At 42.5% G+C, this 16,249-nt stretch overlaps 3 protein-coding genes across 3 annotated transcripts; 2 read left to right on the top strand and 1 right to left on the bottom strand.

Annotated features, from left to right (window-relative positions):
* The first annotated feature begins 502 nt into the window (after positions 1-502).
* Positions 503-4,499, top strand: LOC124666665. Its single transcript, XM_047204001.1, has 16 exons — positions 503-606; positions 1,073-1,167; positions 1,300-1,413; positions 1,588-1,692; positions 1,782-1,853; positions 2,170-2,282; positions 2,360-2,494; positions 2,571-2,639; positions 2,767-2,854; positions 2,985-3,056; positions 3,138-3,241; positions 3,470-3,587; positions 3,665-3,724; positions 3,832-3,942; positions 4,139-4,256; positions 4,357-4,499. Exons 1-15 carry the CDS (start codon positions 513-515, stop codon positions 4,238-4,240), a joined length of 1,452 nt encoding a protein of 483 aa, XP_047059957.1. The 5' UTR covers positions 503-512; the 3' UTR covers positions 4,241-4,256; positions 4,357-4,499.
* Positions 4,500-4,913: 414 nt separating this feature from the next.
* On the top strand, positions 4,914-6,217 carry LOC124659336 (photosynthetic NDH subunit of subcomplex B 5, chloroplastic). Its single transcript, XM_047197241.1, has 5 exons — positions 4,914-5,209; positions 5,334-5,388; positions 5,519-5,587; positions 5,671-5,729; positions 5,833-6,217. Exons 1-5 carry the CDS (start codon positions 4,958-4,960, stop codon positions 6,061-6,063), a joined length of 666 nt encoding a protein of 221 aa, XP_047053197.1. The 5' UTR covers positions 4,914-4,957; the 3' UTR covers positions 6,064-6,217.
* Positions 6,218-6,575: 358 nt separating this feature from the next.
* Positions 6,576-8,558, bottom strand: LOC124659337 (serine/threonine-protein kinase-like protein ACR4). The gene is made up of 7 exons (XM_047197243.1): positions 8,408-8,558; positions 8,138-8,319; positions 7,837-7,963; positions 7,670-7,741; positions 7,327-7,510; positions 7,057-7,171; positions 6,576-6,921 (listed from the first exon to the last, which is right to left on the bottom strand). Exons 1-7 carry the CDS (start codon positions 8,556-8,558, stop codon positions 6,658-6,660), a joined length of 1,095 nt encoding a protein of 364 aa, XP_047053199.1. The 3' UTR covers positions 6,576-6,657.
* Between the last annotated feature and the right edge of the window lie 7,691 nt (positions 8,559-16,249).

The raw sequence follows: 16,249 nt of genomic DNA, 5'->3' as shown, positions 1-16,249 counted from the left end.
TTTTGTATTAATTATTTTTAATATTAAAATATAATTTTATTTGATTTTTAGGTGCACCCCACCTTATTGGGCCCCTCCTGGAGGGGAGCCCATTAATATAATTCACTTTTACCTAAAAGAAACTTGGGCCAAAACTAAAAAATATGGCCTAATCGTGTGATATATAAGTACGTATTCCAATATCGAAGGCGTATTTTTAAGCCTCTCTTCGCTCGCGCCGGCTGGAGGAGGAAGAAAACAACACAAGAGTGTGCTGTGTATGGATCTGTAACCGTAATGCGTTTCCAGCTCTTCCCCACTCGCCATAATTGATCCAGGGAGGCGTTGCTCCGTTCCAATTCGCGTCCTCGTCTTTCCCACCAATCTCTGCGTCTCTTCTCCCTCCCTCTCCCCGAATTTTTTCACCACATAGACGACGTGTCGGCGGCGGCGGCGGTGCTGGCGTTGGCGCTGGTGGTAGGTCGCTAGACAAGAAGGCAATGCCGGCGGCCGAGGTGCAGGGGGTGGCGAAGATGGGGAAGGACAAGGACGTGGTGCGGCTGGAGCGCGAGTCGGCGATCCCCATCATGAAGCCCAAGCTCATCATGAAGCTCGCCTACCTCATTGGTCTGCCTCTCCCTCCTCTTCCTTGACTTGTTCCGTTAATCCGGTTGTGTTCGCCATGGGCGTTTTGCGTTTCTTGATTCGCTTCGACCACAAAATTTATCTGATTTCATGACATATTTATTCATACTTGTACTGGGAAGATACTAAATATTGCTTCTTTGAAAGAAGGAATTTTTTTTTGGTCTGTTTGTTTCAACCTTTAACCTGTAAACTGGAAAGAAACTAGAAATAATTTAGGTACAAGAAACCTTTAGTAAACGTACGTAGGCGTTGCAGGCCACTGCTATATGCTTGTGCTTTGGTACCACTAACAGACATAATAGCGCACTCTTTCCTGATGTGGCTATCAAGTACACCATGTTCCCTGTTCACCTGTCTTAGTTTCTACATGCTGAAGCAAATAGTATTGTTTTGGGTATATGGTACTGTGCAACTGAAAGCAAACTCTGTTACCTGTTTCATGAAGAGCACGAAAACGACAGAGAAGAATTCTTGAAGCTCTGTAAGAGGGTGGAGTACACCATCAGAGCGTGGTACCATCTCCAGTTTGATGATATGATGGTGAGAACTTGCATACCTCTCTGAAGAATCATTCTTCACACATTTTTGGTCATTTTTAAGGGTTGCTCGTTTCTGGCAGTGCTTGAAATTGAAGCAGATTTAATGTATTCCAGTATGTTATATTTCTTGCAGGAACTATTTGCTCTCTTCGACCCTGTGCACGGAGCCAAAAAACTACAGCAGCAGAACTTTTCGACTGAGGAGATTGATACCCTCGAGCAGAACTTCCTGACCTATTTCTTTCAGGTAAGTAACTTTTTTTTTTTGGGAGAAAATGCAAAAGCTTTGCATTGGGAGAAAGCATTTCTAGTATTCTAGGGTGTTCTCTTTTGATAGAAGGGCTTGTTTTTTCTTACTATAAAAAGTAATCCATATGAACCATATAGCGTTGCAGATTTAAGTGTCTCTAATTTGGTGTAGGTGATGGAAAAAAGCAATTTCAACATAGTGTCTGATGACGAGGTTGAACTTGCCCAGTCTGGACAATATCTGCTGAATCTTCCAATAAAAGTTGATGAAGCGAAAGTAAACGTCCTCTCACTCCAAACTTGCCTCCTTCTGTGAAATCACTAGATTTCACAGTGGCATTACAATTTTTTTGTTTGCTGGTGCAGCTAGATAACAAATTATTGTCAAAGTATTTCAAGGAGCATCATCATGACAACCTACCTGAGTTCTCGGATAAGGTGAGAATGCTCTGTCTCTTATATGCAACACTGATGCACTCTCATTTGGAAACATATTTAGTAGGCTGGATTTTAGTTTCTGGCTCTCACTGTTGTGTTCTTTAGTTTTAGTTTTAGCCTTTTAGGAGATAGCTGAAGGATTTTAAGTGAGCGAATTGGAACTTAGTCACTTCCTTGTTGGTTTTCATGTATTATTGATGTAGCACCCTACCCATATTTTTCTCTTGTAGTGTCTGTTACTCAGTTTTCCTCATATTGTTCGTAAAAACTAATTGTTTTACGTGTAAACCTTATAAACAATCTTTTTACATTCCAGTACGTCATATTTCGAAGGGGCATAGGACTGGACCGCACTAGCGATTTTTTCTTCATGGAGAAAGTGGATATGGTCATAACTCGTACATGGCGATGGTTGCTAGAGAAGACGAGGTTTGCTATTCACTTATTATCCTGTGCTTTATCTTGCTCTGTCCAACATGTTTGTTATTCTCATACTTGAATTTCAGACTACAAAAGCTCTTCTTGAGAAAGAATAAGGTTAAGCCGGTGATAGATTCCAAGAAAAATGATGATCTAGTTGGTGAAGAAGAAGACAAAGAGCTATACGTTGAGCGTATACGACTTGAAACAATGAAGTTGAGGTTTGTGCTGTTCTTGGCTTGTTACGACCTGATGACTGCTATTTTTTCTTCTCATATTGTTCTACTTTTATTGTAGCCTGCGCAACTTAGTTGGCAAAGTCACAATTCAGGAGCCTACATTCGATGAGGTGATTGTCTTGTACAGGTAAAACTCATAAATTTTGGTTTGAGGTTGCAGACAAAAATTCTCATGTCCTGGTTGTGAAATGGTTTGCACGATCCGTGTAAACTAGCATGTCCAAACTGACTTCCGATGGCATGTTTTACTTCAGGAAGAAAAGCCCGAAGGGCCAGGATGATAGAGCAATTCATGTAAAACATTTCAAAAATATTCCGATGGCAGATATGGAGTTGGTTCTGGTTAGTGCTGGAAGCCCTACATTTTCTAAAAAAAGATGTGATCACATCCAAATATTTTTTGTTTACAGAACACAGCCATATTCATCTATTCAACTGGCCCTATGCTGAAGATAACTCATGTTATTTGCAGCCAGAGAAGAAAAACCCGAGCCTCACACCAATGGACTGGGTTCAGTTCATTGTTTCCGTTGTTATTGGGCTTGTAAGTCGAGTGGAGTTTGGTTCAACTTGATTCATTAATTTTCTTGTGCTTCATCAGTTGATGATTGCCTGCATTACCCAGGTTACACTCGTTGGCTCACTCGAAATGCCTAATAAAGCTGATTTCTGGGTTGTGACTGCCATCCTTTCTGCTCTGGCTGGATATTGTGCTAAGATCTATTTCTCGTGAGTCCCACTTGATGTATAATTTACGTTCTGTCAGTAATTTTTATTATACGTGGATGATTGAACAGTGACTCCTTTTGTTCTTGTGACCTGCTAGGACTGCTCCAGAGTACATGCACAAATTCAGCTTTGTTTCCTTGCTTCTTTTTAGCTCTTCTTAATTAGGATTTTCCTGTATTAGCCTTACTGGTTGATGGCGGTAAGCTAAATAATTTCCCTTTGCTGCAGGTTTCAGCAGAACATGGCAACCTATCAAAATCTAATCACTCAATCCATGTATGACAAGCAACTAGATAGTGGGAAAGGCACACTTCTGCATCTCTGTGATGATGTGATTCAGCAGGAAGTAGGTCTACACATTTAGTGCTCATGGGAAATTTCAACTCACAATTTATTTACGTATTTGCTATTTTTGGTGTTCAGGTCAAGGAGGTCATAATTTCCTACTATATACTGATGGAAAATGGAAAAGCTACTGTTGATGTATACTAAATATTTTCTTTATTTAAAACAATTATTTTTCTTCAGAAGTTATTCTACACAAGTACAAAGGGTTGAGTAAGATTATTCTTTGTTTCCCAATATGTTAGGATCTTGATTTGCAATGTGAAGAGCTAATCCAAGAAGAGTTCGGTTTGCAATGCAATTTTGAGGTGATGGATGCTCTTCAAAAGTTAGAGAGATTTGGTATTGTTACAAGAGTGAGTTCTTAGAGTCTTTTCTTCAATTGTTGCACACTTGCATTGCCTGATGATATAAAAGTTCTTACGAACATAATTTACAGAGTCTGCAATTAACAATGACAGAATCTAAACAGTTTTCAACGGCATTACCGACATGCTGTTACCCCTTTTACCTCTTTGTGTCATATGATAATAAATTTGATTGTGTATTCAGGATTCTATTGGAAGAATTTGTTGCGTTCCTCTAAAGAGATCAAATGAGATCATTGGTGCTACCACAGAGGAGCTGGTTATGAAAGCCAGACAAAACTACTAATCTCAATTTGAACCAGGTAATCTTTTCGCAAACTCTTGGCTGTCTCTTGGCATTATAGTATTACTGGATTACTCTAAGAAGTCCTGACAGTCTGACACTGATTTGTTTCATTTTAGGGGGTAATACATCCTGGCTGGAAGCGGAATAGTACTCCTGTGAAAGTTGAGGAGAGACGCCACTGTGATTTTTTCGTAGGATCTGCTGTATCATGTAATATTTAAAGAGTGGTGTAATAACTTCAAATATCCCTCTGGAACAAATGTGGAGAGATGTTCAAGAACTTTTGTATCGTTTTCTCATTGATTAAGTTAATGAAGAAAAGAAATTCCCTTTCTTTGTTTTGCTATATATCTTTCCTCTACATGTTGTGGTCTTCTCCTCCTTGTATCGAGTTGTACATAAACATAAAACCATGTACTTCCTAACAATTTTGGGAGCAGTAATTTAACTGGTAGTTTACTAATCAGAAAATGATCACTTAACCATCTGCAGTCATGTAACTGTTTTCTGTGAGTTGATTGCTGGCTTGCTGGTAAGTTTATACTCTGCTGTACAGATATCAAGAAAAGGAGAAAGAAAGGTCGCAAAATTTTCTGGACGGTACATGTCCAGACCATTATCCACTTGTTTTTGTCTGTTTGCAGGGAGGTACATGTGCAGCAGAAGCAAGCCAAGGGTGTGGAGAAGAGGGGAGGAACAACGTTTGGGGGTGAGATAATGAGCAGCAGCAGCAGCTTGGTGTCCGCCATTTCTCCAGCAGCCACTACTGCTCGTCCTCGCCATGGCGCAGTGAAGCAACAGCTGAGCATAAAGGCGAAGCCACATCAGAAGCACGCTGCTGGCTGCTGGGAAAGCACTGGCAATGGTAGGGCAGTTGTGGCGAGGGCCGGGCCAGGGCCTCTGACAGAGATTGAGCCGGACCTGCAGGAGGATCCCATCGACAGGTGGCGTACCAATGGCGTCAGCCCGGTCTGTCGCTGGCCTCGTTTGCTTTGGGATATGTGTGATTTTCCCTTTGCAGAAGCATTTGATTTGGTTTCTTGTTGGTGTTGTCTGAAGAAATCGTTAACCCTGGAGTGAAATCGTTTTTCAGGATGACTTTGTGTATGGAGTGTATGACGGCCACGCCACCTATGATGAAGGCCAAGGTCCTATCTTAATTTCCTTGCGCTCTCATTCAATACAAATGTATTATCATGTCTACAGAATAAGCTATACGTATTCTCTAGCTAAAGTTGATTCTGATGTGATGTGATGAAACCAATCATCCAACTGAAGAAAGGAAAGGCTTCTGGGAGGATGTCTCCGAGTGGTACCAAGAAGCTGAGCCTCCTCAGGGCTTCCAAGGTACACTCATGGCCCCTTTTACTGTCTGGCTTGAATCTTTATTTCTCCAACAAACTTGCTCATCAATGGCAAAACTCTTGCAGCACTCATCTCCTGGTCATTTCTTCCTGCGGTCATCCTTGGCATGGCTTTCGATGTGCCGGTATGGATCACGTAGTCCCATTAAACTCTTCCTCTTATTTACATGCATTATCTATCGTTCGCTCAACGAAGGGGGATTCATGGTGATCTATGTGTGCCGCTAGGGGGAGTACCTTTACATTGGGGCAGCTCTCTTCATCATTGTGTTTTGCATCATTGAGATGGATAAGCCAGACAAGCCACACAACTTTGAGCCGGAGATCTACATGATGGAGAGATCAAAGCGAGACAAGCTCATCGCGGACTACAACTCCATGGACATCTGGGACTTCAACGAGAAGTACGGCGAGCTCTGGGACTTCACTGTCAACGGAGAGGACATCGTGAAAACATAGGCACCATTTAGAAATGGTGGTCACATTGGCTAGGTACAGTTGGAGGTCAGACGACATGTATATGATATAAACATCCTCTAAGGAAATTAAGAATGACATAGCTCCAAGAAAAATGATCTTTAAATAAAGCAGCAGAGCTGAAGAGTTTGTTTCATTCTCATATGTATGCAAGGCTTCTTTCGTTACATATTTGCATGTTCCCTGGAGAGAGCCTTGATCAGGTAGCACATTATTCCTTGGTCTTCATGCAACTGCATGGTTATTTGATCTTCTCCCAAATATTATCAGAAAACAATATGCCCGGCTAATGCGGTAGATATATATAATCGCCAGTTTGGCGGCACCCTTTAGGTGTTATAAATGTCTAACAAAAAAAATAATTATCATGCTTTCTAGTTCAAGTTTAAAACCTATGGAAAATAACAAAGAAAAGAATCCAGGGCGAAAAAGGAAGCTCACAGCTGCTCCTTTTTTGTACACTTGAGTTAACAGCTGACAAGCTAACTCACTATAAGCTAATGGTGAAAAAATGGAGATAGAATAGCTAATCTATAACCCTGAAAGAGGAAACTAGCTATAACATTCCATTCTACATCATCTTGATGCTGTGAAGAGCTGGCTGCCTAGAGTCACAGTTGTAGTAGCTTCTGGCATGATCGTCGTCAGCCTGATCTCTTGCTCGCGTATCCGGTGTATCTCAGCCTCCACCAAGCTCATCGATGGACGATGCTCACCCATCTGGTTCAGGCACCAAGACGCCAAGCGCAACAATTCCTTCATGCTTTCTGAGGTAAAGCCACTGGCCATTCTGCTATCTGCTATTGCAGAGATATCACTTGATTCTAGAAAGTTTTGTACCTGCATATCAGCAGATACAAAAGTTAGTAAGCTGAGAATTCTGTAATGATACGATGATAGATATTATGAGATGAGAACAAAAATGCCTCTAGAAAATGAGGAATTGAACAATCGCCAGAAATCGATAGAATTTACCCATTCAATAATGCTTTTATCAGCCACAGCTCTCCTTCCACTGATCAACTCCACAAGGAACACACCAAAACTGTATACATCACTTTGTATGGAAAAAATCATGGCCTCCCTCCCTCTGCTCAACAAAATATCCATTAAAATCGAGCAATTGATCACGATAAATTAATAGTATCACAGGCAACACACTGAAAGTTAGGTAGTTTGTACTATTCACTAATGAAATCAGGTGACGTAAGAAGTTTTAAAGCTCCAAAATAATCTAGTCGTTACCGTGGATCAAGGAATGGATCGTTACAAATCCTTGAAGATGGGTCAGCGCTGCCTAGTCGATCAAGAAGGCCTCGGATCCCAGCATCAGCAACTTTTGGTGTGAAATCCTCATCCACCAGGACATTAACCGTTTTGAAGTTCATATGAACAGCAGGAGGGGTCAAGGAATGTAGGTGACTTAGGCCTGAGAAACAGGAAAAGTCATTATGTTAAGAATTCCTTGCATCACTCCGCTACTGAAAAGTGAGGCACTTCATAATATATTTCATGCTAGGTATGAATTTATGATATTAAGTTTCTGCCATTAAAGGAAAGTGCAGAAATGCTGGCCATGTAAACTTACCTTTAGCAGTTCCATGAGCAATAGAAAGCCTCTGCTTGAATTCTAGCCTTACAGTTGGAGCATGGCCATTTCCTGTAGAAGGATGGCAGAAAGAAAGAAAAATTAGCACTTTTGATGCTCTTCTTGCACATGCGAACAATAATAGGAAACACACAAGTTGAAATCACCATGCAAATGTGTAGAAACACTTCCATTGGGGACATACTCATAGACAAGCATCTGCATGCCATTGTCCTGGCAATATCCCAAAAGTTTTACAAGGTTACGATGACGGATAGACGATAGGTAATTAACCTGGGGAGGAAAAGGCCAAACACATGAGTTCAGGACCACTATATTTCTCAACTCTGTTAGGAAGCAAAATGTTTAATTTCTTTGATAAAACAGTGACTACTTCCTCTCCTCTTGCATCCTTACAACATGACACTACTCTAGAAAATCTGTGGAATATGGAGAAATTTTTGGTACCTCTTGAATAAATTCCTGGCTAGGAGGAGAATGCCGCCTTTTAACAGCTATAATTGTGCCATCCTGGAGTAAACCGTTGAATACCTCTCCGAACATTCCATTTCCAATGAGATTCGAACTGCTGAAGTTATTTGTAGCAGACTTCAGTTCCTCCAGTGGCATACATCTTGCTCCCTGCATGTCTGATATATTGAAAAGCAGTTTGTTAACTGAAAATATAAGCTGGAAACATTGAAATTAACAGCCTCTTGATAAGTAATTTAGCAGTACCTGGATGAGATGGACCCGAGGAATTACTCTCTGAAGAATCTGAAGTTCTTCTGCGGTGCCGCAGGCATAGCACTACAAGGACTGTGACGGCGCCTAATAGTGCCACACCTCCTGCAGCGCCTCCCAGAGATATTGCAAGAATTGACGACATCTAGTATGAAATCTCCTCCTCTAGAATTGGGTACTAATTTTTGTAGCAGCAGCGAAGAAAATGTAACCTAAATATTAGTAGATTTAATTATCTGGACTTAGCTTTGAACTAACAATAACTATAATAGACTTGCTGAATCAAGAGTGCAACAATACAAAGTGAACTAAAGAAGTGCAGAATACCAATGGAACATATGTGCCACATATGAATGGATCGGTTAAATAGGAGATAGATAGGAGCAGCGGTAAAATAGGAAAGCACACTCCGACGATGACGTCAACAGTAAGGACCGAGCAATTATTAGTGCATAAATCAGACAAAGGACAACAAAATGATCAGATGGAACAACACAAACATGTTAACATTCGAAAAGGAATATTATGTGGCCTGGCAGTTTGCGTCTTTCGCTTTTAACGGTTTCCTTTTTTATTTCCCAGATGACGTGCATGACCGTTATGATATTCAAATTTTTCGCGCCATAATATATATATTTATTTCCCAGATAACATAGCAGCGGCGATGGACACATAACCTAAAAAGTAGTACCTTTAATTTATCTGGACTTAGCTTTGTACTAGCAATAATAGAACATATCGATTGCTGAATCAAGAGTACAACAATACAAACCAAACTATATAATTGCAGAGTACCAGTGGAACGTATCTGCATATATGAATGCATCGGTTAAATAAGAGATGGATAGTAGCACCCGTAAAATAGGAAAGCGCATTCTGACAATGACGACTTCAGAAGTACAGACCAAGCAATTATGAGCGCATAAATCAGAGAAAGGACAACTAAATTATCAGATGGAACTGCATATTACATGGGGTGGCGGTTTGCGCCTTTTGCTTTTTAATGTTTTCCTTTTATATCCCAGATAACGCCCACGACCGTTACAGTATTCAAATATTTCGCGCCATAATAATTCTTTTTCTGGACAACGTGCACGACCGTTGCAGTATTCAAATATTGCGTGCCATAATATTTTTGAATGGAGGACTGCAGGGGAGGCCCCGACTGTTCGCGCCATAATCAAAATCAGAGAAGTAATAGCAATCACTACTAAAGTTCTCATGTTATACAAAGAGCCTCCCAAATGTACCAATACATACTATGCATTCTACAGGCTGAGACAATGCATGCCTATATGCACATAAAGGAAATATACTGCAGACATTGTTTGACCATGTAAAGTTGTATGCAGAAGTATTCTTTGTGATTGCAAACCATGAATGTACTTGCTTGGATCAACTGCAATTTACAAGCTCTAGATGCACATGTTCAGTTCATTTGTGCAAGAATCTACTACTTCTGTAGGTGGCCTTATGGGCTCTGAAGTCATGCAATAGGAACAGTTCCAATTGTAAGAACAAAAAGCAGAAACATACCTGTTCGTCCATACATGTTACATATGAATAATAACAAGCATGGAGGATGATCCCAAACATATAACCTATGATCCAATAAATTCGACAGCATTCATTCACACTCTCAACCCCAAAAATATACTAGTACATCAACTCCATGGATCCATCTGATCCGGTGCAAGAAAGAACCAGGAGAGCACACACAGATATAAACGGAGATGATCCAAAACCTATAGCATACCTGCAGATCGCTCAGGACTCCTGACGTCATCTGCGTCCAGGTACAACGGCAGGATCGGATGATGAAGCCATTGTACAGAGTACAGACCCAGCACCTTGTTCCTACCGATTCCCGACTGTCACCCCTCTTGTTCCTTCCTCCCTGCTCTGTTTCTATCAACACACAAGGAAAACAAAAATCCAACTCCGTTGAGGGCAATAATCATGGAAGAAAACCAAAATCAACCAAGAAGGATTCAGATTATCATGCAAGAACATTCAGATGTCATGGAATAAGATTAGAAGAAGCATGTCTGGGCAGCAAGAATCCATGGAGAAGGGTAAGTGGGAGAATCAAGAAGAGAAACCTCTGCTGCCTTCCCTGTTGTTTCTCTGCTGACTCCGGTTGCTTGTGAAGATTTGGGAGGGGAGAGGGGTTTCGGGGAGGAGAGCACAGAGTGAAGCCAGGCAGCCAGCACCAGCGGAAGGGAGGCAGCAGTCCAGTATATATAACCGCTGGAGCTGCAGGAGAGGCATCCAGCCAGCCGCATAGCAAAAACGAGGTTAAAAGTAGTGCTCGGAAATCTTAATGATCCCCCAAAGATTGCGATCGGTGGCTGACGCTCGTTGCTACCGCACGCTAAAGAGAAATGGCCCAAACAATTTGAGCTTCGTTTAGCGTTTTTATGACGAGCTTGAACGGACGGACGGATGGATCTTCCAATGATTGCCAGCGAAGGGCGACAATTCGTGGGGATCGCGACACGGCGCCGACGACGCAGCGATTCTCTTTTCGTTCTTTCTTTTTCATTGTTTTTTCCTCGTATAGCATATACTTATTTAATTAACTAGTAACAACCATCCGTATCGTCAAATTATTATACGTTCCTCCGTGCCATGGATCTTTCAGTCGAGCTAAAAGGAATTCTTCAGACTGGTGAAGAAGAAGACGCCAATGATTGCTGGAAAAGCGAAGAAGAAGAAGATGACGGACGGGGGCCATGTCAACCAAGCTGGAATACAGGCAGACAGCAGCTGCTCCTCACAAATACTACGCTGAAGAATCAAAAAGCAGCAGCCCCATTCTGACAGAGAGGAGTTGTCACTTGTCAGCTTGTCCTGAACCAGAATGTTCAAATAAAATATTATATTATACGTGTGCATGCATGAACAAATTTTATTTTTTGAGTGCGTCCATCCAAGAGATGAGTGTGAACAAATTATGGATGGATCGCTGCAGCGCTGCGCTGGTGACACACTCTTCCATCCATGGCACTGGCGTTTTGCTCTGCTGCACCTCCTCCTACTGTGAAGTGGGGCGGCGCAGTGAGCTGTATGCAGTGCGCCATGGCCATGGCGTCTCCTCATCCCTACCAACTTTTGCTTACCGCCAGTGATTTTTTTTGACAGTTACCACTCTCTACCGCGCCGCTCACATGCAAAGATTATTTGGCAGTTTTGCAATGCATGATTAATATTGGTACCAAAGTTAGCAAGATTTTTTATTTGCCGTTTATTATGGTTATTAATTGCCTCATTGCAGTAGCAGTAGTACCAAATAATCGAAAAATGTCACAAGATTGTCCCATTTATAGTCCTGCTAACTTTAGCATATCACAATTGATTAGTTGTGTTCTTTTCTGGTGCTGTGACGAAATGGATGGCTGAGATCGAGCTGGCGCTATTTGCCCATTCTTCTGACGGACGGTTGAAACGAATGGAAGATGCCAAGAGGGGTCAGGTTTCTTCCGACAGATGGAGGGAGCGGAGAGATTACATGACAGCCTTGCACTGTCGTCTATCTACCGTAACACGCTCCACGCTCGCATTTCACGGCCTTTACTTTAGAAGCTTTGTTATTTCAGCATTTTCCTTCACTTATTCCAAGTTGAAACAAACTATCTATCTAGCTGGCTCAAAAAGATACCAAGCTACTAATGTTAGCCAAAAGATTTTGGCACCTAACTAGCTCAAGCATACTTCCCCGTTTCAGGAACGTTAGCTGCACGCTATCTCCAAGATTCATTTTTGATCCAGAATTTTATTCAATAATTGTATGTGAATTACTATCTGATATATACTGAATTGATGCCACTAGATCCTCATTTAAAGTCACCTTTTAATGGTATAGATTTGATATGAAGTTATATAGATACAGTAGTACTAATCAACGGCCAGAAAATATTTAGTAGATGTGTACATCTTACGTTTCGATATATACGATCGGTATTGATTTCATATCAAATATAATATATATATACGCATACCAAATCATTAATCAATGATCAAAATTACTTTTCTTTTTGTAAAGACGTGGGCCTTACGATTTTTTTTGATGAAGGATATATGCGGTAGATGAGGGTCCTACATCAAATTTTAGCTTGTCCGAAAGGACAAGAACCAAAATTCACATCCGCGAGAAGTTATGCCTTGATAGCTTGGTTGTACTACACTCACTTCTTCAACTATGTGGGTTAGGATCACTCCTTATTCCTTGTATATCTGGACGGAAAAATAGAGAGGGTTTGCGATCATGTAAGCATATGACCACCGTCCACTTGTCACAATGCCATGATATATAGTTGTCGCTTTGCGAATGTGGAACGGGATTTTGGCTTGGATCGGTTTTGATCCCTCTCATATATCATTTGTGAAATTACGTCGAGGCCAAATATTGATGGTTCTCCATAGTTAATGAAAATGGATCTAGGAAATGGGACATGGCTTCGCTTATTATGCTGGTAACTTGGGAAATTCGGAATGAACGAAACACCCAAGTTTGGGAATCCGAGTTTAACTCAGAGCACTTTAACAAGCAAGATCAAAATTGAAGCCGCAAATTGTAGCCTTGCCGGGGCGATGCACTTGAGTTCCATCATGCAGCGAGTGTAGTCCGCTTTGTTGTTGTTTTTAGTTCTTTTGCATCTTGACTTGTGTTTGTATTGTGGGCCTCAAAGTTCACTCCCTATTTTTTCTTTTTTTCTTTTTGATGTTGTAAATAACTTGTAAACCTGCCCTCGGGCTTGATTGGAGTATAAGCTAGAAAAATCCCGTCTTTTTAAGGAAATTATTAGGTACTACATGGAATTGGTGCGCCTTGTTATATACCTTACAAAAACATGATATTTCTATATATTTTTCTTAATAAAACATATTTTATTGCTTACATTATTTAAGCATTACAATCAGCCTCTGCATGATTTTTCTATATATCTACGTGCAAATCTTACTCTGAGGTTTCATGCATGCCCTGTAGGCTGTTGGTGCTTGGTGCACGACTGATTCCCTGCAGCTGCGCGGGCTGGCCGGTCAGGGGAGAAATCTTCTGCGGCACCTTGTTCCTAGCTAGTGTCATGAGATATTGTGCACGCGCGCAGTGTTTGGTACCTGGGTCGGGTGCAAAACAGCTGTGAGTTTACCTTCACGGATGTCGGCCATGCTGTGTCTGTAGTGTGAGAGGACGTACGTAGCGTACAGCTATCTGGCTGACGAGAGTTGCGTACGTCGTGTGTGTGAGCACGGGAGCGGAGTGCTGACTACGTGAGCCATGTGTACCTCTTCCATGCAACGTTGCGTAGGCTAATTTTCCGATCTGCCTAGATCCGTGTCGGTATACCTTTTTTTAGAGTGTTCCGTGTGACCGTGTCGGTATACCTGGGCATTGTTCAGGAGAGGCCGGTCTTCGGGCTGGGCCTAACAAAGGCCGACGCAAAAAAAGACCAGGCCTAAGCCCAGCCCAGTCACCCTCGAGCCTGAAATTTTGGTCCAAGCCCGGCCCATCACAGCAAATACATGTTGGAGTGACGCATTTCTCAAGCCCAGACCTAGCTCGGCCCGACCATCAGGCCTAAATCTTTAGCCTAGGCCCAGCCCACAAGCATGCTCGGGCTGGCCTAAGTCCGGAAATTTCGGGCCGGGCCGGGTTTCCATGGCAAGGTATAGTTGTCGGTCGTGCGCTAATCCCATACATCTTGCTTTCGTTGTGTCTCCGTGATAGTATTATTCCACTATCCATGTGTTTAACTATATATTTCAATTAAATATGTGTCCCACTATCACCGGCGGAGGGGCGCGTGCGAGCTCAAGGTGGAGGAGGAGTTGTGCGAGGCGGAGGAGGCCTCCTGACGGCTAAACACGGGCGGCAGCGTGAGGCCCTACTTCGTATAGAGGTAGGATCCGCGGAGGCCGCGTCAGAGCTCATCTTCGCCGCCTTGTCTCTCCCTACAAATTTGGCAAACACATTGTCACCCTCATCCTTACGAAGAGAATAAACATCATCAATGGTGATAGAGTTGGATGAGGTACCAATAGTGCAAAGGGAGGAGATGTGGCCCTTCTCACGGCATATGTAGCAAGTTCTTTTCTTCTCCTTCTTCTCACTAGATTTCTCCACAATGGGAGCATTGGTTTGATTTTTCTTGGGAAGTAGCATTTCTTCAACTTGAGGTTGAATATGAGTTTGAGCTTGAGGCCGCTTCCCTTTTTGCTTCTTCTTCAATAGGAATGATCTAACATGATGCCCTTCAATTTTGCACTTGAAGCAAACAATCTTGGCCGGGTCTTTGACTCGTAATTGGCCCTTCTTATTCTTGTTGTTGTTGGACTTGTTCTTGTTGTTGGAGTTGAATCCAAGTCCACTCTTATCATTTGGAGATTGTTGCACACTCAACATCTTGTCAAGTTTGCATTTCCCTTCATGACTCTTTACCAAGTCATTCTTCAAAGAAGTGACTTGGGCCTTGATCTCTTTGATTTCCTCTACATGATTAGTACCAACACAAGTAATAGAGGAAGTAGAACCTTCATTGTTGGAGCAACAAGGCAAGGAAGATAATTCATCACAAGATTTAGCAATATCATGAGTGGATGAATTACTAGGACTAGCATATGGCAATATAGCATTTTGAGTAGTAGTGCTAGTATCCACATGAGGCTCACAAGGTGTTGCCTTTGCTATGATAGCCTCATGAGCTAACTTTAGCCTATCATGGGAGGCTAGAAGTTCCTCATGGGAGCTAGAAAGCTTTCCATGATTTTCTTCCAATTCCCCATAATTGCTAGTTAGCAATTCAAGTTGAGCCCTTAACTCAATATTCTCCTTTAAGATAGATGCTTCACAAGAAGTAGAGTTAGTAGCACAAGCATCATCACAAGACATATCAAGAAGAGAGGGTAAAATAACATGCTCTTTTAAATATGAAGCTTGTAGTTGCTCATGTTACTTGGTGAGGATAGAGTGTTCGCTCTCCAAGGCCTTGTGGGCGTTGTCTAGATCATCTAGATCCTTAACAAGTTTACCATGTGTAGGATAACGTTGCATAGAAAACAAAAAATTTCCTACCGCGAACACGCAATCCAAGCCAAGATGCAATCTAGAAGACGGTAGCAACGAGGGGATTATCGAGTCTCACCCTTGAAGAGATTCCAAAGCCTACAAGATGAGGCTCTTGTTGCTACGGTAGACGTTCACTTGCCGCTTGCAAAAGTGCGTAGAAGATCTTGATCACGGCGCCACGAACGGGCAGCACCTCCGTACTCGGTCACACGTTCGGTTGTTGATGAAGACGACGTCCACCTCCCGTTCCAGCGGGCAGCGGAAGTAGTAGCTCCTCTTGAATCCGACAGCACGACGGCGTGGTGTCGGTGGCGGTGGAGAACTCCGGTGGAGCTTCGCTAAGCGTGCGGGAGCTATGGAGGAGAGGGGGCGGCTAGGGTTTGGGAGAGGGGGGCGCCGGCCTCAAGGGGTGCGGCCACCTTGGTGGTTGTTGGGGTGGCCGGCCCCCTCCCCTTGGCCCTCATTATATAGGTGGAACACCCAAGAGTTGGTCTACAAGTCTTCGAATAAGACCCCAAACCAAAACCTTCCATAACTCATGAAACCTACCCAAGCTAGGACTCCCACTAGAGGTGGGAGTTCCACCTTCCTTGGGAGGGGGTGGCCGGCCCCCTTTGGGGAGTCCACTTGGGACTCCTCCCCCTTAGGGTTGGCCGGCCATAGGAGGTGGAGTCCCACCGGGACTCCGCCTTCCTTGGTGGTTTCTTCCGGACTTTTCTAGAATCTTCTAGAACCTTCCATAGAACCTTCCGAATCATTTTAAATCA

This window comes from Lolium rigidum, chromosome 6, assembly GCF_022539505.1.
Source record: "Lolium rigidum isolate FL_2022 chromosome 6, APGP_CSIRO_Lrig_0.1, whole genome shotgun sequence".
NCBI classification, from domain to species: domain Eukaryota; kingdom Viridiplantae; phylum Streptophyta; class Magnoliopsida; order Poales; family Poaceae; genus Lolium; species Lolium rigidum.
The sequence above is the reverse complement of the archived record's forward strand: the minus strand, read 5'-3'. Positions and strand labels throughout refer to the sequence as shown.